This window comes from Hypanus sabinus, chromosome X1, assembly GCF_030144855.1.
Source record: "Hypanus sabinus isolate sHypSab1 chromosome X1, sHypSab1.hap1, whole genome shotgun sequence".
Classification (NCBI taxonomy): domain Eukaryota; kingdom Metazoa; phylum Chordata; class Chondrichthyes; order Myliobatiformes; family Dasyatidae; genus Hypanus; species Hypanus sabinus.
The window spans coordinates 56418334-56445880 of NC_082738.1; the positions used below are offsets into that span (position 1 = coordinate 56418334).

Genomic DNA, 27547 nt, shown 5'->3' on the forward strand with positions numbered 1-27547 from the left:
ACCAGACAGCATCCTGGTAAATCTCCTCTGTACCTTTTCCAATGCTTCCACATCCCTATAGTGATGCGACCAGAAAAGTATGAAAAGTGCTCTAAAATAAAGTTATTGTTATTATTAATTCAAAAGGAACCAGACTTCAGTTCTTAATGTAAGTTGCAAGCATAATCAGTTTGAAGTTAAAAGGACAGGTTTACAACAAACAGCACTATCTACAGAGCACAGGCTACTGGCCTACAGCAGGATGGTGGCTGCTAAGAGATAAGATTTGCCAAGTATAATGACCATGAGATGTTCTCATATGGATGTAAGATGGGTTATGTTAATTGGCTTGCATTAAACCTGACAAAGATAGCTAAGTTATTTTACACCACTGTGACTGAGTTCAAGGAAGCTTGCAGACCAAACATTTTGTCACCTGTCACCATCAACCATGGTCACAGGTATGATCAATCAATAGTTGGGATATTTGAGTACTGAGAGTCAGCCCTTACAGCATTAATTTTGGGTGTCTGGGATCTCTGTCTTCAGTAGCTTTTAGACCATCTGTGGGAATCACTTTGTCCCATCAAAGGTGTTTGAACAATCTCCCACTGTAGAAATAAAACCCAAATTAATCATTGTCAGGCTCAAAATACTTAAGTAAATATTTTGCTATTGAAATTATATTTAATCGCCTAGAGTTACATTTGATATTAAGTGTATAAAATATGATGTACTTTGACTTTGAGAGACTACCGCCAGAGTCTCTAAACTGACTGGTATGTTAAATAGATATTTCGGCAACACCAACTCCAGTGTTTCTCTGGTGACTCAAATCACAATCACAAGGGTATTCAGGTTTCTTGTAAGTAAATGAATCGTTTGGAAAGACTATGAAAGGAGGGGTAAAATAAAATAACTTTTATATTAAAATAAACCGTCGCAACCAACGTTTGCAGCAAAGATAACATACATCCTTCCCCAGCCCCACCTACGTGCAGTTTCCCCAGGCTGGACTGACACGTGACAGTTTACAGTTGAAGCGGCTTCGGAATGTTCGGGTCACGTGATAGTGACTGCGGCGGGCCCTCGGAGACTAGGGCTTAATCGCCTGCATTGGTTAGGTAGCTACAATTCTTGCCAGATTTTCAGCATTATAATGAAGTATTTTATTTTATTGAAACGCAGTCATGCATCAGTTTTTTTAAAAAAATTAAAAAAACGATAGGAATATTTGTGAGTGTGGATTGACGTGAGGGAATTTTCGCTCAGGAATTCGTGTGGTCCACAGGTTCCCAAGCCCCAAAGGTGACATTGCGCGGGCGGCGGCAGCACAAGAAGGCAGCACCATGCTCGGATTGATGTTCCGTCAGGCTAGGAGCCACCCTAGTGTAAGAACCAGCAGCAGAGTGGATGTCGTGCTCTTATTCCCTCCGTGCGGCAGAGAGTGTGGGGTGGGAGGGAGGTGGAAAGACGGCAGTGGAAGAGCGCTTGGGGCGTGGTGTGTGCGGAAGAGAATAAGGGGTTTGGTGGTAGGGGGGGAGAGAGGGCGGTGGTAGGGTGGAAGAGAGGGCGGTGGTAGGGTGGAGGCATGAGTGGAGATGTGGGTTCATTTTGTAGCATTGCAGGTAGGTAGTTCAGGAGAAATGTGGATGCAGGATTGGGACGGGGAGATGAAGGTATGTGTTGACGTATGGGGAGATGTTGTCGGATGGTGGTATTGGCAGGCAGGTTTGGGGAAATTGGTAGGTTGCAGGGGAGATGAGGTGAAAGTGAAGTGCAGTGTGCTGCAGGCACGCCCCATGTAATTCCTCCCTTTGAGTTGAAAATTTTCTGGATTTAATGTATCAAAAGTATCGGGATGAGCTCGCACTTTAGCCAGGTCTGGCTGCACACGAGGGCCGATCAGCATGTGGTTAGAACGTGTTTGCTGACAACTGCCATTTTGTACTTGTCTTTAAACTGCATAATTTTTTAATTTTATGTCTGTTAAATTTCCTTCCCGTTGAATGCTCATTCAGTTATATTTTTAAATTACCTCTGGGTTTTATTAATTGTAGATTTTCTGATTGTCGACTTGCCAGTTTAAATTACGGATAATCTGAGCTGTGATGAGGTGACATTGATTTCAATTGGGGCTGCAGATCTGGATTATGGAGATTGTAAGAGTTTTCAATCCACGAAAAAAAGCATGCTATCCGTGCTGAGTACTCTAGTGATGACAGCTGCTGTTTTCAGTCAATTATATTGGCATGATTTCTCTTATTAATACAGATACTCCATTGTATTCATTACAATTTAGTGGATGATATGGTTGTAATTGAGTTGAGATTAAAATATCATTTGATTTCTAGATATTTATACAGGACAGCATTATCCCATTTGGTTATGTTTTCATGAACTGACAAGATGCTGACATCAGTAGTGATGTAGGTTTATTTTTCCTCCGTTGGACAAGAGCTCTGCAATGTATCCAAATTGCTACAATCTGTGCTTTTTTTTAAATTATTACTATCATGGCTTTAATCTACCTGAATATTTAAAAAAAGTAATTGGAAGATGGGCTGAATTGAAATTATTTTCCTCTTGCCACACTGTGTTTTATCTGCTTTGATATATTTCTGTTGCATGTGATCAATTGAGTAAGTATATTTTTATGATTTTTTTGGTAGAATGGATGCAATATTCTTGGAATAAACTACAATTACAAATGTACTTTGAAGAAGGGCAGAGAATAAAGTTTCCTACAATCCATGTTGACTTAAAAAGTTGGCTTAAGTGCTCATAAGAGAAAGAAGCTGAATTAGGCCACTTGGCCCATTGAGTTTACTCTGCTATTCCATCATGACTGCTTTATTTTTCCTTTCAAGTGCATTCCCTGCCATCTCCCTGTAACCTCTGATGCCCTTGTTAATCAAAGAACCTATCAACCTCCATTTTAAATATACCAAATGACTTGACATCCACTGCCACATCCACAGAGTAAATTTCAGAAATAGCCAAAGAAATGACTCTCATCCCTGTCCAAAAGGTGCAGCCTTCTATATTTTGTAGGTTTCAATGAGATTCTCCCCCCCCCCCCTCCGTTCTTCCGCCCTATGAACACCAGCAAGTAAGGCCCAGAACCACCTCACATGCATTAACCCTTTCATTCCTGGGATCATTCTTGTAAACCTTTTCTGGACCCTCTCCAATGTCAGCCCAAAACTGCTCACTATACTCTGTGTGTCGTCTGACAAATGCTTTATGAAGCCTCAACACTACATCCTTGCTTTTGTATTCTAGTCCTCTGGAAATGAATGCTTACATTGCATTGGGAGTCAGAGTGCAGGATTCACTAAAGTTCAACCTGCAAGTTAAACTTCAGGGAATCCTGCATGAGGACTCCCAATTTCCCTTGTATCTAAAATTTCTGAATTGGCTCCCCATTTAGAAAATAGTCTACATCTTTATTCCTTCTATCAAAGTGCTTGACTTTACACTTCCCTACACTCTATTCCATCTGCCACTTTCCTCCCCATTCTCCTAATCTGTCCCAAGTCCTTCCACAGACTCCCTGCTTCCTCAACTCTACCTGCCCCTTCGCATATCTTTCTATCTATTTTATCATATGCCTACTTTATCATGTGCTTCCAAGTACCCCAATGCCTTGTTCTTAATAATGGACTCTTGAAACATCTTGCCAACCACTGAACTCAGGCTGAACCTTTTATTTCCTGTCTTTTGCATCCCCTCTCCTTTGAGTGGAGTGACATTTGTGATTTTCAGTTTCTGTGGGATTTGACCATTTAGATCAATGTTATACTTCAAAATTACTTTTCAATTTGTAAACTAGCCTTTCCCCTTGATACTAATTTGCTTCAGATATTAGGAATGATTGTAGAATAGTATTTTTTAAATTAAAAGTAAAATAATGAGGTTACACGATAAATGAGATCCTAACCAACAGTTTAGAAATATTTTTTGACACAGGAGTAGATATGCAGTGCAGAAAATTCATAATTACAAAGTAGTCGGGTTTAGCATTTCTATTTGTTTAGTAGTGTTCCACTGATAAAACATTGAGTGGTGGTCATTTTAAATGTGTTTATGACGTATGATAGGTTAAATATTTGAACATTGTTTTTGATGTGTTTGTGAATCTGTATTTTTGCTGGATTCTTGGAAAAAGAAGGCTTGTGGAAACAGGTAGCTGCTGATAGAAGTGACAATATGTGAAATTGAAAGTTCATAATTTGCTTTAGAGTGAATGTTTACATAATAACTCTTGAACACATTAATTTCACGGTTCTTAGTTTTCTGGTATCTTTCATTTGAACTAGTTGTGAATTTATTGCTGTACATTAATGACGTTTCTTTCCCCCCCCCCCCCCCCCCAATTCTTTGATAGCTAATTCCACTGTTTGTTATCATTGGGTCCGGAAGTCTTGGAGCAGGCGGTTACCTTATGCGGATTGCCTTTCGCAATCCTGATGTTAGGTAGGTGATTAAGAATGTAACACTTGTTGAGGTTGTGTGTACTATCTTGTGACAGTGACTTGCTGTCTTCATTACAGTTCAGCTTTTTGTTGAATGTTTTTACATTAAATTGCATGTCATAATTTTTAATGACAAGATTGCATATTGAATCATTTAGAAATTGAAAGCTGAATCCAGATTTTCTGGTGTAAGGTCCAGATTGACATAGACAATAGTTTTTAATTTAACTTCAGCCAAGAATGTATTGATTAGAATGAGATTGAAGTGTTTTGATTTCAGGAATGTAATATTGCACTTGAACAGTACTTGGGTTTTAGGAAGAGATGTATCATAAGGTTTTTAAATATGTGCAAAGAAATGTTGAGAAACAGGTGTGTGGCTTATAACAGAAAGGTTTCAACAAGAATTTGCAAAAATGGCTTTTATTTGAGTTGGTTAAAGAGGCATATTTTTCAAAAGTCAGTCAGGTTTATTTTTATATGCACAAGTATGCACAGGTGCAGTGAAAAACTTTGAGATACAACATTCATTGCTAACTATGCAATCCACTTCTACCATAGCTGGAATCGCAAGAGCAACCCTGAACCGTGGAATAAAATTGCACCTAATGAGCAGTACAAGGTAACTTTTTTTTACTCATCGTAGCAGAGCTGATTTGATTATTGAGCATGCTTTAATTTCTTGCCTTGTTACCTGTGCAATACGTTTGTACAATTTAATTTTTGAAATGTTAGCTATTATTAAAACCAGGGTATAAAATTGGACCAAAGGCCACTTGGAATCATTTGCTCAATTATTTCCCAAGGAATGTTTGTACATTGTTTTGGATATGAGAAGAACTTGAGTGTGACTGAAATAACATCTTGTAATTTCCTTCTCCACCCGTTCCTCACCACTTCCTCCACATGATGAGATTAATGTTAGATGTGCAGTTGTATAGGCACATAAAGACAGAACAATAGTATTATTGAACAATTAAAATCATAAGTATGAACAAAAGAGGGCAAAACTGGCAAATAGACTTTAATCTAAACAAATGGGCATGGGCATGTCATGGCTTGGGTACTGTAGGATTGAGTTAAACTTTTTTCCAATTCAGATATTGAATGTTAATTAACAAACGTGTTTCATATTAGTAGACATTTTAGTCAAACTTCTTGACTAATCTTTTTCTCTGTTAATAGTTCTTTGCAGTGAACATGGACTACAGTAAACTGAAGAAGGAGCGACCAGACTTCTAAATGCTGACAAATGGGTTGTTTGTCCAGATGGCTTTGCTGATCTGTAAAGCTTACTGCAAAATGTCTTAATATGTTTCGTGTTCATCAGTTTTATTGGAGTATTCAGTGACCAGATATTCTACTGAACCTAATTTGTCTGTATATACCGAATGCAAATAAACTGATGTCCTCCATTTCACTTGTCTCCCTCTTATTGTCTAAGGGTAAAATCTGTAGTTGGCAATAATGCAGGCTCATCAATATAAAACAAATTATACCTAGAAGCATTTTTGTTTGAGACATTTGGAAAAACAAATGGAAATGTTATTTAGATGCAGAAGAAGACTGATGAGTGTCAACTGGATTCTAACATTTATTGCTATGATCTTTTTCTAAAATTCAAGATTTCCCACCTCAGAAGATCTAAAGCATCCATCTCTTTGGATGAGCTCTGTATCTTAACTGTCTAAAATGTGGATTGCATTGGCCTGTGTTTTATATGCTCCATATGAGCCACTTTCCTTAAATATTAAGATGTACCATGCTGTTGTCGTGGTTACTTGAAATGACCTGGAGACACAGACAATTCTTCAAGAAGTTTAAATCTTTATTTGCAAACAAAGGCTGAGGCAATCAATGAACTTGTCACCGAAAGCCCACCGAGCTCCGGTGTACAGCGTTCTTTATAGTAATTTTTATCTTAGTTACATTTTTGGTTTTATTAGCATACCCGATCAATTTTTAATTGCATATCATCTGTTCATTAACTAATCAATCGCTCTTCCCTAGCTCTCGGTGCGCCACCATTATCTCTTACCCGTTCACATTGGGGCCCTATTCCTGGCCAAGGTTATGTTTTCCAGGCAACCTCCCTCACATTACGTTCAAGCTCGCACCATCCTGTCTGCCACCGTTATCGCTGACTAAACAAAGGCTGAGTGTAATACATGGGGTACATTTCAGCTAATAGTGCTGCTAGCTAAACAGGTGTTCTGTAATTGCCACAGTATGCAGCTAAGAGAGTACAAAGTATCTAGTTAAAACAATACATAGCAAAATGTGTCTAGTAAAATAATACATAGTAATATTCAGTACCTAGAAGTGATTACATAGTATAGTAAATAGCTAGTACATAGTGATTATATTTCAGGTATATTTCTCAATGCTGTCACTTACAATCTGCAAGTATTTTTCACTCCTATGATCTTCCATTTGTCTAATGTTTAATGCCTAAACATGACTGAGTACAGGGTTACCACTTTCAGTACTAACATTTACAGAGAAGCAAACTTCCCATCAAGCTGATGAAGCAACACACACAAAATCCTGCGGATACTGCAGAACAGACAGCATCTATGGAAATAAATAAGTAGTCAACCTTTCGGGCCAAGACACATCTTGGCCTGAAAGATGCTAAAATAAAAAGCTGGAAGGTGATGGGTAGGAAAAGTAAGGGGCAGGAGAAAAAGGAATCCAATAGGAGAGGAGAGTGAACAATGGGAGAAAGAAAAGGTGGGTAGGCAGGTAAGAAGAGATAGGAGGGTGGGGGAGGGCATTTTTTTTTACTGTAGTTGAAATCGATGTTCATGCCATCAGTTTGGAGGCTACCCAGGTGGAATATAAGGTGTTGGCTCTTGCACCCTGAGGATGCCCTCGTCATGGCACGAGGAGGCCATGCACTGATGTGTTGAAACGGGAATAGCCACTAGGAAGTTGCGCGTTTGCAGATGAAGTGGAAGTGTTTGATGAAGTGGTCCCCCAATCCCCCTCACCAATGTAGGGAAGGCTGTATCGGGAGCGCTGGACACAATAGATGACCCCAACAGATTCGCAGGTGAAGTGTTGCCACACCTGGAAGGACTGTTGGGAAGAGCTGAATGGGCAGGTATAGTACTTAGGCCACTTGCAGGGGTAAGTGCTGGAAGGGACAACTGGACAAGGGAATCATGAAGGGAGCGATCCATGGGGAAAACAGAAAGTGGAGGGGAGGCGAAGATATATTTGGTGGTAGGATTCCTTTTTGAGATGGCAGAAATTGTTGCATGCGGAGGCCCATGGGGTGGTAGGTTAAACAAAAATATCACTGTTAAGGCAGTGAGAAGGTGTGGTGAACTTGGATGCTTGGGTAATGGAGATGTGGGTGAGGGCAGCATCAATGGTGAAGGAAGGGAAACCCTGTTCTTTGGAGGAGAAGGTAATCTCTGATGTCCTGGAAAGGAAAACTGCATTGTGAGAGCAGATGCAGCGGTGAATTTTACAGGAAGCAGGGTGGGAGGAAGTACAATCAAGAAGACTAGGAATTGGTAGGTTTTTGTCTCCAGAGATGAAGACAGAAAGGGGAGGGAGGTGTCAGAAATGGGCAAAATGAATTTAAGGGGAGGTTGGAAGTTGTAGGCAAAGTTGATGAAATTGATGGGCTCAGCATGGGTTCATGAAGCAGCACCAATGCAGTCATCAATGTAGCGGAGGTAGAGTTGGGAAGCATGACCAGGGAAGGCTTGGAACGTGGACTGTTCTACATAGCCAACAAAAAGGTAGGCATAGCTAGGGCCCATGTGGGTGCCCATGGCTACCCTTTGAATTTGGAGAAAGTGAGAGGAGCTGAAGGAGGACTAGTTCTGCCAGGTGGAGGAGGGTGGTGGTGGAGGAGAACTGGTTGGTTGTTTTATTGAGAAATAAGTGAGACCTTTGAGGTCCTCTTGATGGGGTATAGAAATGTATAGGGACTGAAAATCCATGCTGAAAATGAGGTGGTTGGAGCCAGAAAATTAAAAGTTAGTGAGATCAAGAGCATGAGAGGTGTTGCAGATGTATGTGGGAAAGGACTGAACCAAGGGGGATAGAATGGAGTTGAGGTATGAGGACATGAGTTAAGTGAGGCAGGAGTAGGCAGAGACAAACCTGATTCAGAAACATTTAATGTGAATTTTATTGCTGCAGCAGTACAGTGCAAAGACATCTGTAAATTTCAAATAAATGAAGCAAACAGGGAAAGGAATATAAGGAGTGTTCACAGACTGTTCAGAATTCTGGTGACAGGAAAAAGCTATTCCTAAGTTACTGAGTGTGGGTCCTCAGGCTCTTTCTGCACTGATATTAGTAACAAAATGGTATGTCCTAGATGGTAGGGTATCTTAATGATGGATGTTCCCTTGAGGTACAGCCTCTTGAAGATGTCCTTGATGGCAGGGAAAGTTGTGTCTGTGGTAGAACTGACTGAGTCTACAACCTTCTGCAGCTTCTTGTGATCCTGTGTATTGGAGGCACCATATCGAACTTTGACATCATGAGTCAGAATGCTCTCCATCTTCAATGCTCAATCCCCTCCAGTTTATCTGGCAAGAGCACATTGGAGTTAATGATGCTGTCATCTACCTGCTGAACAGAGCCTACTCCCATTTGGATAAGCAGGGCAGCACTGTGAGGATGGTGGTTTTTGATTTCTTAAATACCTTCAATACCAGACAGCCCTCATTGCTGGGGGAAAAGCTCCATTCAATGCAGGTTGACACTTCCATGGTATCCTGGATAATGGATTACCTGACTGGCAGACCACCGTTTGTGCAGCTTCAGAGCCGTGAGTCTGACATGGCTATAGGCAGCAATGGGGCCCCACAGGGGACTGTATTGGCTCCCTTCCTGTTTATTCTGTATACCTCAGATACAGCACATTGAGTTGTGTCATCTGCAGAAATTCTCTGATAACTCAGCAATATTTGGATGTACAAGGGGTAATTGATAATTTTGTGGCCTAAGGTACAAGGAGTCAATTTTAGAAAACTTAGCACATTTATTTTTCAACATAGTCCCCCCCCCCCCCCCACATGAACGCACTTAGTCCAGTGGTTGTGGAGCATACGGATCCCTTCTTTGTAGAAGTGGTCCACAGCAGGAGTGATTGATAAGTTCGTGGCCTATGGTAGAAGGAGATGAGTTACTAACTTCAAATTTTCTGCATTTTCACTCAAAGAGTTGAACTGCATGTGTATGTAACAAAAACGTCTTGGACCTCCAGGATTGTTCACAGAAGAGGTGATTGTTAAGTTCATGGCCTAAGGTAGAAGGAAATAAGGTATACAGCTCTCCTTACATGCACGTGCAGTTCAACTCTGAGTGATTATGCAAAAAGTTGGAAGTTAATAACACATTTCCTTCTAACTTAGGCCACGAACTTATCAATCACCCCTGCTGTGGACCACTTCTGGAGGTCCAAGACGCTGACTTCTACAAAGAAGGGATCCGTATGCTCCACGACTGCTGGACTCAGTATGTAAATGCAGGAAAAATAAATGTGCTAGGTTTTCTAAAAATTTCTCCTTCTACCTTAGGCCACAAACTTATCAATCACCTCTCGTATAAAAGGAGGACGAATGCAGGGCCCTTGTCAAACAGTGCAAGCTGCATCATCTGCAATTCAACATCAATTATACAAAGGAGATGGTGCTGGAATTTAGGAAGACTAAGCTGGCGCTGCTCCTTGTTACAATTGATGGTGAGGACATGGATGTGATGAGGACCTACAAGTACCTGGATGACAGACTTGAGTGGAGCACCAACACAGGCTGTGTACAAGAAGGACCAAAGTCACCTGAGGAGCTTTGAGGGCTTTGCCTACTTTGTGTTTGATCGGTTTGAAATTCTCTAACGGAATCAGGCAACGAGGATGGGATCCCTATGACACGGGATTCCAAAGAATCCATCCAAGAAACTTGCTTATCGTCAAGATCAGACCAGAGTACCTGTCCATAAAACTTGCTTCAATAAGTTCAATAGGTACATTTAATGTCAGAGAAATGTATACAATATACATCCTGAAATGCTTTTTCTTCACAAACATCCACAAAAACAGAAGAATGCCCCAAAGAATGAATGACAGTTAAACATTAGAACCCCAAAATCCCCCCAGCTCCCACCCCCACCAGAGAAAAAGCATCAGCATGCAGCAAAGCATCAATAAAGATACAGTCTTGCAATACCTCGAAGACTACTCGTTCACCCAGTAATTTGACATACCAAGGCTCTCTCTCTCCCTAATAAGGGAAAAAGAGGTATCCCCAATTCACAGCAGGAGGGGATACACAGTATAAGAAACAACTTACTGATTTATGATGCTAAAAGTCTGTTGTGTTGCTTTTTCCGAGCTCTGTGCCCAGAGTGTTGGCATCAGAAAGGCACAGCTCTCTGGACACAGAGCCTCTGGCAGCTAATCCACTGCTCCAATGTTCCGTGTTCTCCTGCAATGCTTCAGTCAGGGGCACCGGCCTAGAATCAGCACATTTCCAGGGCCTTGAAAATTTGGAACCCTGAAGGCGCACTCGCCTTCCAGGCCACGTCTTTGGTATATCGAAAAGCGGCCGGTTGTGAGGCCCTGAGAGTGGGTCCCATTCCCACAAAGAACCAAAGTCAGAGTGCTTAAAAGTTAGAAGTCAAGACTGTGGTAGGGAGCGGAGCTGTCCCATGCGGCCAGTGACTACCCCTGAGTTTGGACTCAGAACGAGATGGGGCTTGGGAGCTCTGATTAAAAGACAGTATTGAAACTAAGGGAATTAAAAGACAGTATTAAAACAAAGGCAATTAAGACCTTGAGATTAGAACCTGACCCATTGGCCAATGTAGAGGCTATGCTGTAGAGGCAATGTAAGGGGGCTATGTAGAGTATAAAATTGTATGTTTTTGAGTGTATGTCTCTGTATGTCTTAAGTGTTGACCTCCTTTGTAGGGAACAATTAACAGGTAGGTAAAATGGAGAAAAGGAACGGTAAGCCCAGATAGGGAATTGGAAAAACAGTTCTGGACCAACACCGCACACCTGCTAACGACAGCACCCATGAACAAGAGCACCCAAAAGAAGATAAAAAAATATAGGAAGAAGAAACAGTTCTTAAAGGGACCCATTGGCTCCCCCTGGGGTTGCCCATGGACAACATTTGGTTGGAAATGCAAGACTGCAGGTACTCTGTAACTTTTTCTAGGGTTCTCTATGGGTGAAGTAGTGGATTGGCCATATAACGGAAACTTTGTTCTAAAAAAAGATTCAGTATTGGTGAAATTAAACAAAAGCAGAGGACAGAGATCCTAATTGGTAGTTAGAGTATATGATGTGGTGGGAAGAAGTGGCTAACTGACACCAACATCCAAAGGTTAAACCTAAAAAAGAGGAAAAACAAATTATGTAAAGGTCAAGGTGCTGCCATCAGGACCCTCGGCTCTGACTGCCTCGAATAGCACCCCTTTCCCCTTATCTGGAACTTCCGGATGATGTGGAAATAATAGAAATGGCTGTTGGGGTGTCCTCGCATTGTGACTGCCAACAGCAGCGGCAAAAACAGCTACAGCTGAGGGAACCGACTGTTCCGGGTGGTGGGGTGGGTGCAGGGATTGGAACAGCACGAACCAGGGATGATAGGGTAGAACCAGATTTACAGACTGGGTCAGGAGACGGACCTGTGACAAGATCACAAATGTGGGGGGGGAGGGCAAACTGAGGAGGGGCCAGTGAATAGCTCAGACTCTCTGCTCCTCACATAATGGTAGGAAATGTCCTGATACTTAAACCCTGGACCCCGGCTGAGGTACGCAACATAATTAGCGAAGTCCCCAGTCCATTACACAAACTTCCATAAGTGATTGGACCAGACTTGCCATATTTTTAATCTGTTACCTGGAGATGTCCAGGCATTGCTTAAGGTAGCCTATGGAACTTCCTGGTCAGGAGTTAGAACAGGATTTCCCAAAATGCCACAAGGGCTACAAGAGGATTGGGCTCCTCCACTGGGGAATGGTGATGGGAGTCCTACTGATGGAATGAACAGAGCAAAAGAGCTAGGCAACTCGGTGATTTTGGAGAAATAACTAGATGTCAGCAAAAGAAGGGGGAGATTATTACAGATTTTACTGCCTGGTTTAAAGATATTTGGGAATCTAGAACAAGGATACCCTGGCAGGAAATGATCCATTGGTAGTGCAAACATTTATAAATTGTTTCCAACCAGAGGTAATGCATTCTTTTCAGTTGACCAATCTGGAATGGCAAAATAAAATTTGGGAGGAAGTCATAACATTCCTCATTAATATGGGTAGGAGTGGGCTATTTAAAATCAGAGAGGAAAAGGGACAGTATGTGCAACAAAGAAGAGGAGGTGATTTGAGAGAAGGGCCAAAACGCAGGGATTAGAGTCAGGATGTATGCAGGTGTTATGGGAAGAAAGGACATTGGGCTGAGGAGTGCCAAACAAGATAGAGTGAAAAGGGAAGAGACCCTGATAAATACAAGAGAGGAGAATTAAGAGAAGCCTTCTTTACCATGCGTGGATCCTTTAACCAACAATAGGGGGGCCATGAAGGGTGGGTGATACAGGCTGCAATGATCAAGCTTTCAAGAATCTCCCTAGAGGACCCCATGTTGTACATAGAGATAGATAATAGGAGAATACAAGTCCTGATCGATTCTGGTGTTAGAGTATCATCCGTACACCCTTCTGTGACTTTACCTAAAGTATTATGATTGTAGGAATAGCCAGAGTTCCTCTGATAGAGCCCCTGTCCGAGCTGGTTGAGATAAAGCCGAGGAGACCAGATGAGTGGCAGCTTGTCCAGGATTTGTGGACTGTAAATCAGAAAGTGCAGCCCATTTCACTGGGTGGTCCCGGACACAAATTTGATACTGACCATCTATCCCTTCACTTTGCAACGTCAGGGGTTCATTACATCCACAGGTAAACCCATCCAGCATGCGTATCTCATTAAGAATCTGCTACAAGCGGTGCAGTTGCCCAAACAAGTTGGTGTCATTAAGTGAGAAACTGATACTAATGCCTCAGACCCCATAGCTAAAGGAAATGCTGCTACTGACACGGCTGCTAGAGAAGCCAGTCGTGCAGGAAAAACTATGCTAGTTAATATGGAAGTACAATCTACCCCTGTAATCCCTTTGGATTTGGATTCTTGACTCTTTGGATTTGGATGTGACATAAAAAGGCATGGTTAGAACAATTTTCATTATAACTGTATAATCAAGAGAAACTTGTGTATTTAGACTTGTTGTTTTTGGACTAAAATTTCATCTATTTATTCTTGAGTAATAAATTGGCTGTGTAATAAGAGAATGGGAGGTGCAGGTCTACCGAGACAAAACAGTTCTGAAGATAGCAAAAAATACATTTTTAAGATATAATCTAAATATTTGAATGAGTACACTCTCAAAGTAAGGTTGTAAACCAAAGAAGAAAAAATCAGGGGCTTGAAATCTTAAATGAAAACAATGCTATAAGCACAGCAGGTTAGGTGGTGTTATTGGAAAGAGAAACAGTGTTAACCTGCTAAGGGTCTTAGAACAGAAATGTTACTTTTCTCTTTTTATGGCTGCTTGACCTGCTGAATACTTGTTACATATGCAGAGTGGTTGCTGTTTTCAGATGATGGGAGAGAAAAATCATTCAAGTATGAAGTTTTTTTAACAATTGCAAAAGTTTGCAATCGAGATCTGTAACTTCCTTGCCAGTGCCCTCTCATGCTCTTGGTTTACCTTTTTGGAGTGAGACTTGAATTTGCAACCTTTAAACAAAAGGTCACATGTGCTCAAACCAAGGTTTCAAAGTCAGTTTTGTGAACATTTTGACAGCTGATAAACCTGTTGGTATGTCTTAGTCAATTGCCAAGAATTTTAGTGAGTAGCTTGCTTTGGACAGCAGGGTTCTCTGTGATTTTGCTGATCAGGTCCAGGCTTGAAGGATTCTGTTGCTAATGCAGCTCAGGTATAGTTCATGTTGAACCGAGTTGAATTGAATTAAATTGACTTTATTTCTTACATCCTTCACATACATGAGGAGTAAAAATCTTTACATTACGTCTCCGTCTAAATGTGCAATGTGCTATCATAGTAATTTATAATAAATAGAACAATCAATGTAATATAGAGTACACTCAAATCAGCATGAGTTCATCAGTCTGATGGCCCAGTGGAAGAAGCTGTCCCTGAGTTTGTTGGTCCTGGCTTTTATACTGCGGTACCGCTTCCTGGATGGTAGCAGCTGGAATAGATTGTAGTTGGTGTGACTCGGGTCTCCAATGATCCTTCAGGCCCTCTTCTCACACCTGTCTTTCTAAGTGTCCTGAATCATGGGAAGTTCACAACTTCGGATGCACTGGGCTATCCACACCACTCTCTGCAGAGTGATGTCTTCGGTGATGTGGATACTAAGGAACTTGAAGTTGCTTACCTTCTCAACCCCAGATCCATTGACATTAATAGGGGCTAGCCCGTCTCCATTCCTCCTATAATCCACAACCAGCTCCTTTGTTGTTGTGACATTGAGGGAGAGGTTGCTTTCTTGACACCACTGTATCAGAGAGATGACTTCTTCCCTGTAGGCCACCTCATTATTGTTTGAGATAAGACCAATCAATGTAGTGTCGTCAGCAAATTTAATTAGCAGATTGGAGCTGTGGGTGGTGACACAGTCATGGGTATACAGTATACATCGCAAAAACATTAGGTTGTACAGGCGGTTCAGAAGCTCAACTTTGTAAGTGAAGTTTAAGGCTATTGATTGCAATGATTGTATCCGAAGAAAACATGTGATTAATACAGTAATTTATAGTTTTGTTTGCTACCAGCGAGTCGTCATTGTCCTTCACCAGTTCCACCTTAAACAGGAAGTCTGAGTTTAAGAAGTTTAAATGGAGAGGCCATTGTTGGAGTGGGCCAGTGTTAGAGTGGTCAGCCTTTGGCTCAACAGGCTTGGGTGAAAATGGGAGCAGGCTAGAACTTAATTTCAAGAAGTTAGCAGTATAAGTGTAGGCAGGATGGTAGTACAGGCAGTAGAATGCTCCTCCTGTGAGATGTGGGATTTCGGGGTACCTGACGATCTGCCTGATGACTACATCTGGAGGAAGTGCATGCAACTTCAGCTCCTGACTGACAAGGTCAAGGAAGTGGAACTGGAGCTGGATGCACTCAGGACCATCCAGAAAGCTAAAAGCTTCATTACTGTTACTGAAGTGGCCAATCTCAGAGTGCAGGCTTCAGATAGAAGGTGGGTGACCACCACAAATAGTAAGCACTCAGTGCAGGGTTTCCTTGTGCCATTCCCCTCAGCAACGAGTATATCCTTTTGGATACTATTGGGTGGGGGAGGGGGGTTGATGGTCTATCAGGACACTGCAGCAGCAGCCAGGCTGCTGGCACTGTGGTCGGCTCTGAGGCTCAGCAAGGAAGGGTAAAGTCAGGCAGAGTGATAATGATAGGCGACTTGATAGTTAGGGACAGCGGACTCCAGGTTGATGTGTTGCTTTCCAAGTGCTGGGGTCCAGGAATTCTCAGAGTGGCTGCAGAAGAGTCTCAAGATGGAGGGTGAGCAGCCAGATATTATGGTGCAAATTGCAAAAATGACGTAGGTAGAAAAGGGGAAGAGGTCCTGCACAGTGAGTATAGAGAGTTAGCGAAGAGGCTGAAGAGCAGGACTTTGGATTTCTCGCAGTGCCACATGCTAGTCAGGGCAGGAATAGGATGATAGTATAGATGAATTAGTGGCTGAGAAAGTGGTGCAGGGGGCAGGATCTCAGATTTCTGGATCATTGTGATCTCTTCTGGAGAAGGTATGACCTGTACAAAAGGGACAGGCTACACCTGAACCTGAAGTGGGCCAATATCCTTGTGGGCAGGTTTGCTAGAGCTGTTAGGGAGGGTATAAACTACATTGGCAGAGAGATGGGAATCGGAGTGATAGGACTGAGGATGGGGCAGTTGATATACAAGTAGATGCAGTGTGTAGTGAGACTGTGAGGAAAGACAGGGCAAAATTGCAGTCAGTGGGATGAGTTAAAGGGTAACATGGGGGCAAAATTTAAAAGGATGATGGTGTGATATCTGAATGCACACAGTATCTTGTAGCACAGTTAGAGATTGGCAGGTATGATGTTGTGGGCATCACTTAGTCGTGGCTGAAAGAACATTATAATTAGCAACTTAACATCCAAGGATACACCTTGTATCAAAAGAACGGGTAGGTGAGCAGCGCGGGTGGTTGGCTCTGTAGATAAAAAAATGAAATCAAATCCTTAGAAAGAGGTGACATAGGATTGGAAGATGAGAATACCTGAGGGTAGATTTAAGAAACTGTAAAGGTTAAAAGACCCCTTTGGGAGTTATGTGCAGGCCTCCGAACAGTAGTCAGGATGTGGGATAGAATTTCAAAAGGAAATTGAAAAGGCCTTTTTGTCAGCTACATGGAACAGTTTATGTTTGAAGCCTACACTTGTTATGGTCCGGTCCAGAGCCCGCATTCCGGGTCTTGATCCGGCCCGTGGACTCCAGACTCTGGGTCTTGTAGCCATCCCTCCTTTCACCCTTGAGCCCAATTAGTCACACCTGTGGATCATCGTGGCTTGTTGGGGCTCAAGGAGGAGCACCTGATGCCCATTGGCTGGCGGTGTACATAGGGGCTCTGGGAATGAGTGGAGTTGGGGGAGGTGTGCGTGTGCGCTCCTCATTAAAGATGAGTTCTTTGAGTAAGTCTGGCAGTCACCCTGGACCTAGTTCCCTTCCTATCCCTTGCCTCTGTTAGGCAAGCCTGGCTGGACTGCCATTGCCCGGTAGGGGGCTCTGCCTCTTTCCATCCCTTGCTGCTGATGGGTTGTGCCCCACAACCTGCTCAGGCCCCTGTGTTCCTGCCTAAGAGTTATGCAGCCTGCCCAGTGAACTCCAAGATCCTGCCTTGCCTGAACTCTAAGACTCTCCTGGAACTCCAGAATCACCTTGAATGTCATGTCCCTCATGCACACCACGGTCACCACATCATGTCTATTGTTTAGTTGTTCCTGTCCTGCCCCTAGTACTTCAGTGCCTGTGTCCTGTGCTTGGGTCCAGCCTCCTGTCCCTGTATGACAGCACTGGTGTCTGTCCCCTGCCTTTTCCTATGTTACATCGATGACTGAATTGTTGCTAAATCCTGCACCCATGCTGAACTCATCAAATTCATCAACTTTGCCTCCAACTTCCACCCTGCCCTCAAATTTATCTGGTCCATTTCTGACACCTCCCTCCCTTTTCTCAATATTGCTGTCTCTATCTCTGAGACAGCTTATCTATTTATGTCTATTACAAACCCACAGACTCTCACAGTTACCTGGACTTCTGACCCTGTTACTTGTGAAAATGCCATCCCCTTCTCTCAATTCCTTTGTCTACACTGTATCTGCTCTCAGGATGAGGCTTTTCATTCCAGAACGAAGGAGATATCCTCCTTCTGCAAAGGAAGGGGCTTCCCATCCTCCACCATCACTGCTGCCCCAATCGTGTCCATTTCATGCACGTCTTCTCTCATCCTATCCTCCCACCACTCTACCAGGGATAAAGTTCCTCTTGTCCTCACCTACCACCCCACCCGTCTCCATGTCCAGCACATAATTCTCTGAAACTTCCGCCACCTGCAACAGGATCCCACCACCAAGCACATCTTTCCCTCCCCCTCTTTCTGCTTTCCACAGGGATCGCTCCCTACATGACTACCTTGTCCATTTGTCCCTCTGCACTGATCTCCCTCCTTGCAAGTGGAGCAAGTGCTACACCAGCCCCTGTACTTCCTCACTCATTACCATTCAGGCCCCCAAACAGTCCTTCTAGGTGAGGCAACACTTCACCTGTGAGTCTGTTGGGGTTGTATACTGTGTCTGGTGCTCCCGGTGTGGCCTCTTGTATATCGGTGAGACCTGGTGTAGATTGGGAGACCGCTTCACCGAGCACCTACACTCTGTATGCCAGAAAAAGTGGGATCTCCCAATGGTTACCCATTTTTAATTACGCTTCCCATTCCCATTTTGATATTTCAATCCATGACCTCCTCTACTGTCGTGATGAGGCCATAGTCAGGTTGGAGGAACAACACCTTATATTCCGTCTGGGTAGCCTCCAACCTGATGGCATGAACATTGATTTCTCAGACCATAAGACACAGGAGCAGAATTAGGCCATTTGGCCCATTGAGTCTGTTCTGCCATTCAATCATGGCTGATCCTATTTCCCCTCCTCAGCCCCACTCCCCGGCCTTCTCCCTGTAAACTTTGATGCCATGTCCAATCAAGAACCTATCAAGCTCTGCCTTAAATACACCAATGACCAGGCCCCCACAGCTGCATGTGGCAACAAATTCCACAAATTCACCAGCCTCTGGCTAAAGAAATTTCTCCGCATCTCTGTTTGAAATGGACGCCCCTCCATTCTCCATTCTTGTCCAAGACTCTCACACCATGAGAAACATCCTTTCCACATCTACTCTGTTTAGGCCTTTCAACATTTGAACGGTTTCACTGAGACCCTCCCTCATCTTCTAAATTCCACTGAGTACAGATCCAGAGCCATCAATCATTCCTTGTATGATAACCCTTTCATTCCTAGGATCAGCCTTGTGAACCTCCTCTGGACCGTCTCCAATGCCAGCACATCTTTTCGTAGATGATGAGCTGAAAACTGTACACAATATTCAAGGTGAGGCCTCACCAGTGCCATATAAAGCCTCAGCATCACATCCCTGTTCTTGTACTCTAGATCTCTTGAAATGAATGCTAACATTGAATTTGCCTTCCTCACCACTGACTCTGGCCTCAGTTTCTAGCAGTCATATATCCACTCTCATGTCTCTTTTATTATTTACATACCTGTAAAAACCTTTTACAATCCACTTTGATATTGTTTGCTGGCTTGCTTTCATATTTCACCTTTTCCCTCCATGACTCTTTTAGTTGCTCTCTGTCAGTTTTTAAAAGCTTCCCAATCCTCTGTCTTCCCACTAATTTTTGCTTTGTTGTATGCCCTCTCTTTTGCTTTTACATTAGCTTTGACTTCCCTTGTCAACCAGTTGTTCTATTTTGCCATTTGAGTATTTCTTTGTTTTTTGAATACATCTATCCTGAACCTTCCTCATTTTCCCAGAAATGGATGCCATTGCTGTTCTGCTGTCATCCCTGTCAGCAGCTCTTTCCAATTTACTCTGACCATCTCCTTTCATACCACTGTAATTTCCCTTACTCCACTGAAATATTGCTACATCATGGTTTACTTTCTCCCTATCAAATTCCAAGTTGAACTCACTCATACTGTGATCACTGTCTCCTAAGGGTTCTTTTATCTGAAGCACCCTAATCACCTCTGGTTCATTACATAACACCCAATCCAGTATAGCTGATACCCTATTAGGCTCTATGGCTAAAAAGCCATCTCGTAGGCATTCAACAAACTCACTCTCTTGAGATCCCTTTCCAACCTGATTTTCCTAATCGACCTGCATATTTGAATCTCCCATGACTACCAGATCCTTTTTGACTCGCCTTTACTATTTCCTGTTGTAACCTGTGGTCCAACTCCCAGCCATTGTTGTTGGGCCCGTATATAACTGCCTTCAATGTCCTTTTATCCTTTTAGTTTCTTAACTCATCGCATAAGGATGCAACATTTTACAATCCTACGTCACATTTTTCTAATTATTTGATGACATTCTTTACCAGTAGAGCCACACCACCCCCTCTGCCTACTTTCCTATCCCTCCGATATAACATGTAACCTTGGACAGTCAGCTCCCAACTACAACCATCCTTCAGCCATTTTTCAGTGATGGCCACAACATCATACCTGACAATCTGTAACAGTGCAACAAAATCATCCACCTTATTTCACAAACTCTAACCCATCTAGACCTTTAACAGTATGGGAGTCCCAATCAATGTGTGGAAAATTAATATCCCTTACAATCAAAAATTTCTGTCTCCTGCAGTTGTCTGTTATCTCTCAGCAGATTTGCTCCTCCAATTCTCGCTGACTATTGGGTGGTCTATAATACAACCCTATTAATGTGGTCATACCTTTCCTGTTTCTCAGCTCCACCCACATGGCCTCAGTAGACAAGCCCTCTAATCTGTTCTGCCGAAGCACTGCTGTAATATTTTCCCTGACTAGCAATGCCACCCCCCCCCCCACCCTTCATCCCTCTGCCTCTATCACATCTGAAACGTCGGAACCCTGGAACACTGAGCTGCCAGTCCGGCCCCTCCTGTAGCCAAGTTTCAGTAATGGCTATGATGTCATAATTCCACATGTCAATCCAGGCCCTCAGCTCATCAGCCTTTCCCACAATACTCCTTGCATTGAAATAGACACACCTCAGAAAATTATTACCACCACACACAACCTTACTATTTGTGACTTTGCATGAACTGCTAACATCATTTACTTTTACCCCCGTTCCACTATCTACTCTGGCACTCTGGTTCCCATCTCCCTGCAAATCTAGTTTAAACCCTCCCCAATAACAATAGCAAACCTCCCTGCAAGTATATTGGTCCCCTTGTAGTTCAGGTGTAACCCGTCTCTCTTGTACAGGTCCCACCTGCCCCAGAAGAGGTTCCAATGATCTAGAAATCTGAAACCCTGCCTCCTACAACAGTCTCTCAGCCACGTGTTCATCTGCCAGAGCATCCTACTCTTACCCTCACTGACACGTGGTACAGGGAGCAATCCGGAGATTACAACCCTCGAGGTCCTGTTTTTCAACTTCCTACCAAGTTCTCTGTACTCACTCTTCAGGACCTCCTGACTCTTTCTACTTATGTCATTGGTACTGATGTCTACCACGACATCTGGCTGATCACCCTACCACCTCAGAATGCTGTGCACGTGATTAGAGACATCCCTGACCCTGACACCCGGGAGGCAACAAACCATCCGGGAGTCTCTGTCACGACCACAGAACCTCCTGTCTGTACCCCTGACTATCGAATCCCCTATCTCTACCGCTCTCCTCTTCTTCCCCCCTTCCTTCTGCTCTGCAGAACCAGACTCAGTGCCAGAGATCCGGCTGCTGCAGTTTGTCCCAGGTAAGCCATCCCCCCCAAGAGTATCCAAATCGGTATACCTGTTCTGGAGGGGAATGGCCACAGGGGATCCTGCACTACCTGCCCTTTCCCCTTCCCTCATCTGACGGTAATCCAATTACTTGTGCCCTGTTCCTTAGGTGTAACTACTTCCTGGAAGCTACCATCTATAAACTGCTCAGTCTCCCGAATGATCTGGAGGTCATCCAGCTCCTGCTCCAGTTCCCTAACACGGTCTGTTAGGAGCTGCAGCTGGATGCACTTCTTGCAGGTATCGTTGTCTGGGAGACCAGGCAGGATATTCCAACATCCTGCCTGGCATATTCTCTAGTCTGAACAAAAAAAAAGAAGAAAAATAGAAACTTACTGGAACCTATTCTCGCCTCTGCCTGTTTCTCGCCGAAGCCTGATTGAGCCAAAGCCGTCCCACTCCAATTCAGTCCACTCCGACAATGGCCGCTGTATATGGCGGTATTTCATTTAAACCTTGGCGCGCTACATCACGCGCCTGCGCAGTCTAGCCTGAGCTGTTAAAGAAAAGAAAAACAACCTTCTCTCTGTGATGCCTTCAGTCTTCCACTCTCAGCCTCTTGCTTTGATTGAAAGTGTTTTAGCACTTTCTTGCTGATGTACTGCAACACACCTCACGCCACCATCAAAATGGCTCCAGCCACTGCACTGATGAAAAAACAGTTTTACACCCACCTTGACCTGCTTAGATGACCAAATGCAAAACAGATTGTGCAAAATGAACTTGAGCAGAGGGACATGTCAAAGTGAAGTACAGACGTTTCACAGCAGGAGGGAGAATACTTTTCCAGAACCACATCTCTGGAACAAAGTGGATACCTGTGAGAGTGGTGGCACAGACTAGTCCTGTGTCATTCACAGTGGAAACTAGTAACCACAACATCTGGAGAAGGGATGTTGATCAACTTTTGTCCACTTCTGAGGTTACTGAAAATCAATCCAAATCCAGTTGTAGAAATGAGACAGGATTCTGAGACAACTGCAAAACCTCTGTTAAGATCTAATGACACTGCCAATGCTCCCCAATTAACAGTGCTTTCTGAGGTGCCCCTCCCCCATTGGCAATGTGGTACCTATGCATACACCACCAAGAGATAAAATGACTTCGGCGATCTCCCCAGGTCATTGGTACCTTCACAGGAACAGGCAGCCTGCAGACAGACTGAATCTCTAATTTAGTGACTAACTCTCAGCACATGGGGCTGAATGATCCCCAGGGCTATGTCTGGGAATAGAGGCAGTCTACTCCCTTTCCCTAGTTTAGAAAAAAATGTTTTTTGTTGTTGATTGAATTTGATTACACAACTGAATGTTAATAGTGTAGCAGCTGGTTTGTGTGTGGGAAGGGGAGAAGCCTTTAAAATAAGGGGGGAGGGAAATGTTAGTATTCATGTATATTTATGGGTTACCATCTAGCTTCTCGTGTGTTACGTAATGAATGTAATGTGTGTAGACATTCTGGGTAGATGACTTACAAGTAAAATAAACAGCTGCACCTTTGTTTCTCACCTCTGTCTCTTGCGTGTTATTCATGGCCACCCAGCTTCCCAATACCACAAACAAAACATTTACGTAAATGCTGTACCAGCAAAACACTGAATGGCTTTTTAAAAATACATACCGTATTATTTCTGTTTCTGCACTTTTAACCTATTTAATATGCATATATATATTTATTCACTTATTTGTTTTTTTCTTTCTTTGTTATTATGTGTTGCATTGTACTGCTACTGGTAAGTTAACAAACTTCACTACTCATGCTGGTGATAATAAACCTAATTCTGATTGTGGCTATACCATTCTTGTTGGTCTAAGGCAGGGGTCAGCAACCTTTACCACTGAAAGAGCCATTTGGACCCGTTTCCCACAGAAAAGAAAACACTGGGAGCCACAAAACCCGTTTGACATTTAAAATGAAATAACACTGCATAAAACGTTTTTTTTTGCCTTTATGCTATGTATAAACAAACTATAATGTGTTGCATGAACTCCTGCAGAGAAAACGAAATTACATTTCTGCATGCAACAAAAACATTTTGAACTCTGAAACAAAGACGTTGGGTTGAAGGTTACTTTTAAGTAAAATACTCAATGTCTATTTGAGTCCTTCTTGTATTTATGAAAAACGCCGAACTTAAATTTTCCGCCAGCAGCAAACCAAAAATAACATCAGCCAGCTGTCAACCTGAAAAATAAAAGGACTATTTCACTGAACAATGAAAAAATATGAATATGCGTAAAATAATAGGCAATTAAAATATTTATCATACTTGGTTAATGGGATTTCTGCACCTGGACCTCAGCGCACAGTGTCCGCACATCAGGGCTGTATGACGTCACCTTCATCTTTACACAGGATCGCAAGCCGTCATCTGTGAGGCGTGCGCGATGTTTGTTTTTAATAAAGTTCATGCTGGAGAACACCTGCTCACATACATATGTGGATCCAAAGATCGCCAGGACTCCAAGCGCATACTTTTTAATGTTTACATAAATGTCGGGGATAGCATTCCATGTTTCGAACACAAGTTTGTCTGGTTTTAGGAGGTTTTCAATATCACTCCATTTGTGATTCTGAGCAAGAACGGCCTTCTGACGGGCAACATCTTCAAGGTCTGCTGTCAAGCGTCTAAACTTGGACACCCATATGTCTCTGTCGGCTATGTCGGCCAGTTCCATCTCAAGATCAGGTTGACTCACACCTGCCAATGCAGTCGTATTCAGTAGGGATGGATCAATGCTTAGTGGAGTGACCGGGAAGGATAATTTGTGTTTTCCCTCTCTGAACTCACAGAAGCGTTTCCCAAACGATGTTTGCATTGCGATGATTGCAGAATGTAAATACTCCGAATTTATCATGTCGTGACCTTGTTTGAACTCTCTCAAATTGGGGAATTGAGACAATGTGCCTTTCTGTAAATCTCTGGCAAGCACTGTCAACTTGCGCTCGAATGCCAAAACATCCTCCAACATGTGCAGGGCTGTGCGTCCTTTCCCCTGAAGAGCTGTGTTCAGCGTGTTCAGGTGCGCTGTCATGTCTACCATGAAGTGTAGCTTTTCCAGCCACTCTGGCTGTTCCAGCTCAGGAAAGGTGAGCCCTTTGCTGCCCAGGAAAGTTTTCACTTCTTCCAGACACGCGACAAAGCGATTCAGTACCTCCCCTCTGGACAGCCACCGGACTTTGTTGTGCAGCAGGAGATCAGAATATGCGCTTTCCAGCTCGTCCAGTAACAAACGGAATTGACGGTGATTTAAACTTTTTGCCATTATTTTATTGACAATCTGAATGACAACATCCATTACTTCTGTGCATTCCGGAGGAAATGTTTGAGCGCACAGTGCCTCTTGGTGCAAGATGCAGTGAAAAGTCAGCAGCTTTCTGTCCAGCGACTTCTGCAGTAAAGCCACAAATTTTCCAAAGCCACAGGGAGCCGCAGCACAGAGATGAAAGAGGCGCATGCGGCTCTGGAGCCGCGGGTTGCCGACCCTCGGTCTAAGGTGTTCTGCAGTTTGGTACAGTCAATCAAAAGAAATCCCTTATGAATAACTCATTATATATTTTAAAAAAGCTTTGCTTTTTTCTAATTCTACTCAGTTTGTGATGATTAATAATAACCTAAAAAGTGATGATGGAATTACCAAAACAAAGCCTGTTAATATCAAGAAAATAATTTGTTTCTGATTCATTAAAACAAAATGTTTAAAAGATTTATTTAATAAAATGCAATGGTCCCATGTGCATTCTGAACATTGAATCGTTATAGTGTGCTTGTAATGTTATTTGAAGACAAAGAATAATAAACAGATGTAATTGTACAAATGCATACTGCAGTATAATAGGGAAAGATAAAAATGTTGACAGATCTTGGAAGTACTATAAAACATTATTGTAGTATGTTTGTTTGAAATTTTTGTATGCTGTTACTATGAGTAATTGAATTAACTGATAACGAGGCCCATAAAATCCTCAGTAAGTTTGAGGAAAACACCATCTTCTGTCTAGGCATGTTCCAACCTTTGAAACTCAAAAATGAATTCAACATCTCTCTTTGTCTGTTTGTATCAGAAGTGATCAGTTCTTAAGCAAGGCTATACATTTGTAGTATTAACTCCGTCACTTCTTCCAGAGACAGGGCCAGATCTGCTTATTTGCTCATTTCCAGCGGATGTTAGTTTATCCATCATTTTCTGTTTTTAATCTTATATTAAATAAATATTATTTGTCAGATTAATAGACAGAGAGCATTAATGCTATATAATCACATGATACAATTACAGTGTCTGTAGTGCTGCTGCAAGTAAGCTTTTCACCGTACTTGTGCAGATGACAATAAAGTCCACCTTGACTTGATTATATACACTACCAGAGCAACCCAAGTTAGTTATTTTGGAAGAAACAAATTAGTTTGACTGTTGGGTGGAATAAAAATACACAAGAATCATTTTCATTGGCAATTCTGACAGCTTAAAGCTCTGTCTCTGAGTTTTGGACTGTCATTCGCAATGTGTCCTGGACTTGTCCTGGCATCCTCTTTTGTTCTATCAAAATCCTGCAACAATTTGTCCAGCTGCACTGAAAAAGAAACAGCCAGACTATTTTTGGAGAAGGCAGATTCTCAGGATGGTTAATAAATGTTAGGACAAAAGAGTAGGAATAAAAAAGAACTATTTGAATTATTGGCTGAAGTTTTGGGTAAAGAGGCAAGTTTCAATGAATGCCTGAAAAGAAGGAAGGAGAGTAATGGTGCTTCGACGTCGGAAGTTTTGAGAGGAGGGGATTTCAAAGGCAGCAGCGGGTCATGGCAGAGTTATAGAGCTTTGACCAGCAATCAATCCGGAAATTGGAACTTTGATTTCATTCAGGTCCACTACCCAAGTAGAAAAAGCAGCAGCGGGTCACAGCAGCATAATTGATCTCTGATCAGCGACCGATTGGCATCTGGCATTGATTAGCAAGATCAAATTTAAGGAAGGTAGGGGCAAACGTAGCAGCCATTGTTTGAGTGGACAGAGTCAGCGTGGACTGACTTAAGGATTTAGCTCTTTAAGACTTCAGCAGAGAGAAGCTTTGCTCAGAGAAAGCAAATGAAAGAAAGGCTCTAGGTAAAATTTTGTTTTCCTTCCCTTCTTTATATCTGTGTATCTAAGATACTAGAGATAGAGACAGGATAGTTGAATGCTCCTCTTGTAGGATGTGGGAAGGCAGGGAGACCTCCAGTGTCCCTGATGACTACAACTGCGAGAAGTGCATCCAGCTGCAGCTTCTAATAATCCGTGTTAAGGAGATGGAGCTGGAACTGGATGAACTCCAGATGATTCGGGAGGCTGAAGGGGTGATAGATAGGACATATGGAGAGGTAGTTACACCCAAGGTGCAGGTCACAGGAAACTGGGGGACGGTCAGAAAGAGGAAAGGGGTTAAGGAGCCAATGTAGAGTCTCACAGAAGCCATCCCCCTCAACAACATGTATATCACTTTGGATACTGTTGGGGGGGGGGGGCGGTGGTTGGGGGTTGTCCTAACAGAGGAAAGTCACAGTGATTGGGTCTTTGGCACTCTGTGACTCAGAAGGGAAGTGGGGGAGAAGAGGCACACTGTGATGATAGGGGATTTGTTAGTTAGGAGAATGGACAGGGTGTTCTGTGGGTGAGGATGAGATTCTCAGATGTTGCCTCCCAGGTGCCAGGGCCAGGTACATCTCGGATCGAGTCCTCAGCATTCCCAAGTGCGAGAGTGAATAGCCGGAGGTTGTAGTCATGTAGATACCAATAACATGGGTAGGATGAGTGACAAGGTTCTGTGTAGGGAGTTCAGGGAGTTAGCTGCTACTCCAGGGTTGTGATCTCAGGATTGCTGCCTGTGCCACATGCTCTTGAGGCTAGAACTAGGAAGATTATGCAATTTAACACGTGGTTAAGGAGTTGGTGTAGGAAGGAAGGCATAAGATTTTTGGATTGTTTGTTTCTCTTCCAGGGGA

At 42.9% G+C, this 27547-nt stretch overlaps 1 protein-coding gene across 1 annotated transcript; it reads left to right on the plus strand.

Annotated features, from left to right (window-relative positions):
• Positions 1 to 1212: 1212 nt before the first annotated feature.
• LOC132384952 (cytochrome c oxidase subunit NDUFA4-like) lies at positions 1213 to 5872 on the plus strand. The gene is made up of 4 exons (XM_059956632.1): positions 1213 to 1370; positions 4370 to 4458; positions 5019 to 5079; positions 5643 to 5872. Exons 1-4 carry the CDS (start codon positions 1329 to 1331, stop codon positions 5697 to 5699), a joined length of 249 nt encoding a protein of 82 aa, XP_059812615.1. The 5' UTR covers positions 1213 to 1328; the 3' UTR covers positions 5700 to 5872.
• Positions 5873 to 27547: the final 21675 nt, after the last annotated feature.

Bases quoted from the DNA above. Each gene is read 5' to 3' on its own strand.
- LOC132384952 (XM_059956632.1), top strand. From the start codon at position 1,329: ATGCTCGGATTGATGTTCCGTCAGGCTAGGAGCCACCCTAGT. The intron at 1,371-4,369 runs GTAAGAACCAGC...ATTCTTTGATAG, and splicing joins AGGCTAGGAGCCACCCTAGT to CTAATTCCACTGTTTGTTAT. The intron at 4,459-5,018 runs GTAGGTGATTAA...CTTCTACCATAG, and splicing joins TTTCGCAATCCTGATGTTAG to CTGGAATCGCAAGAGCAACC.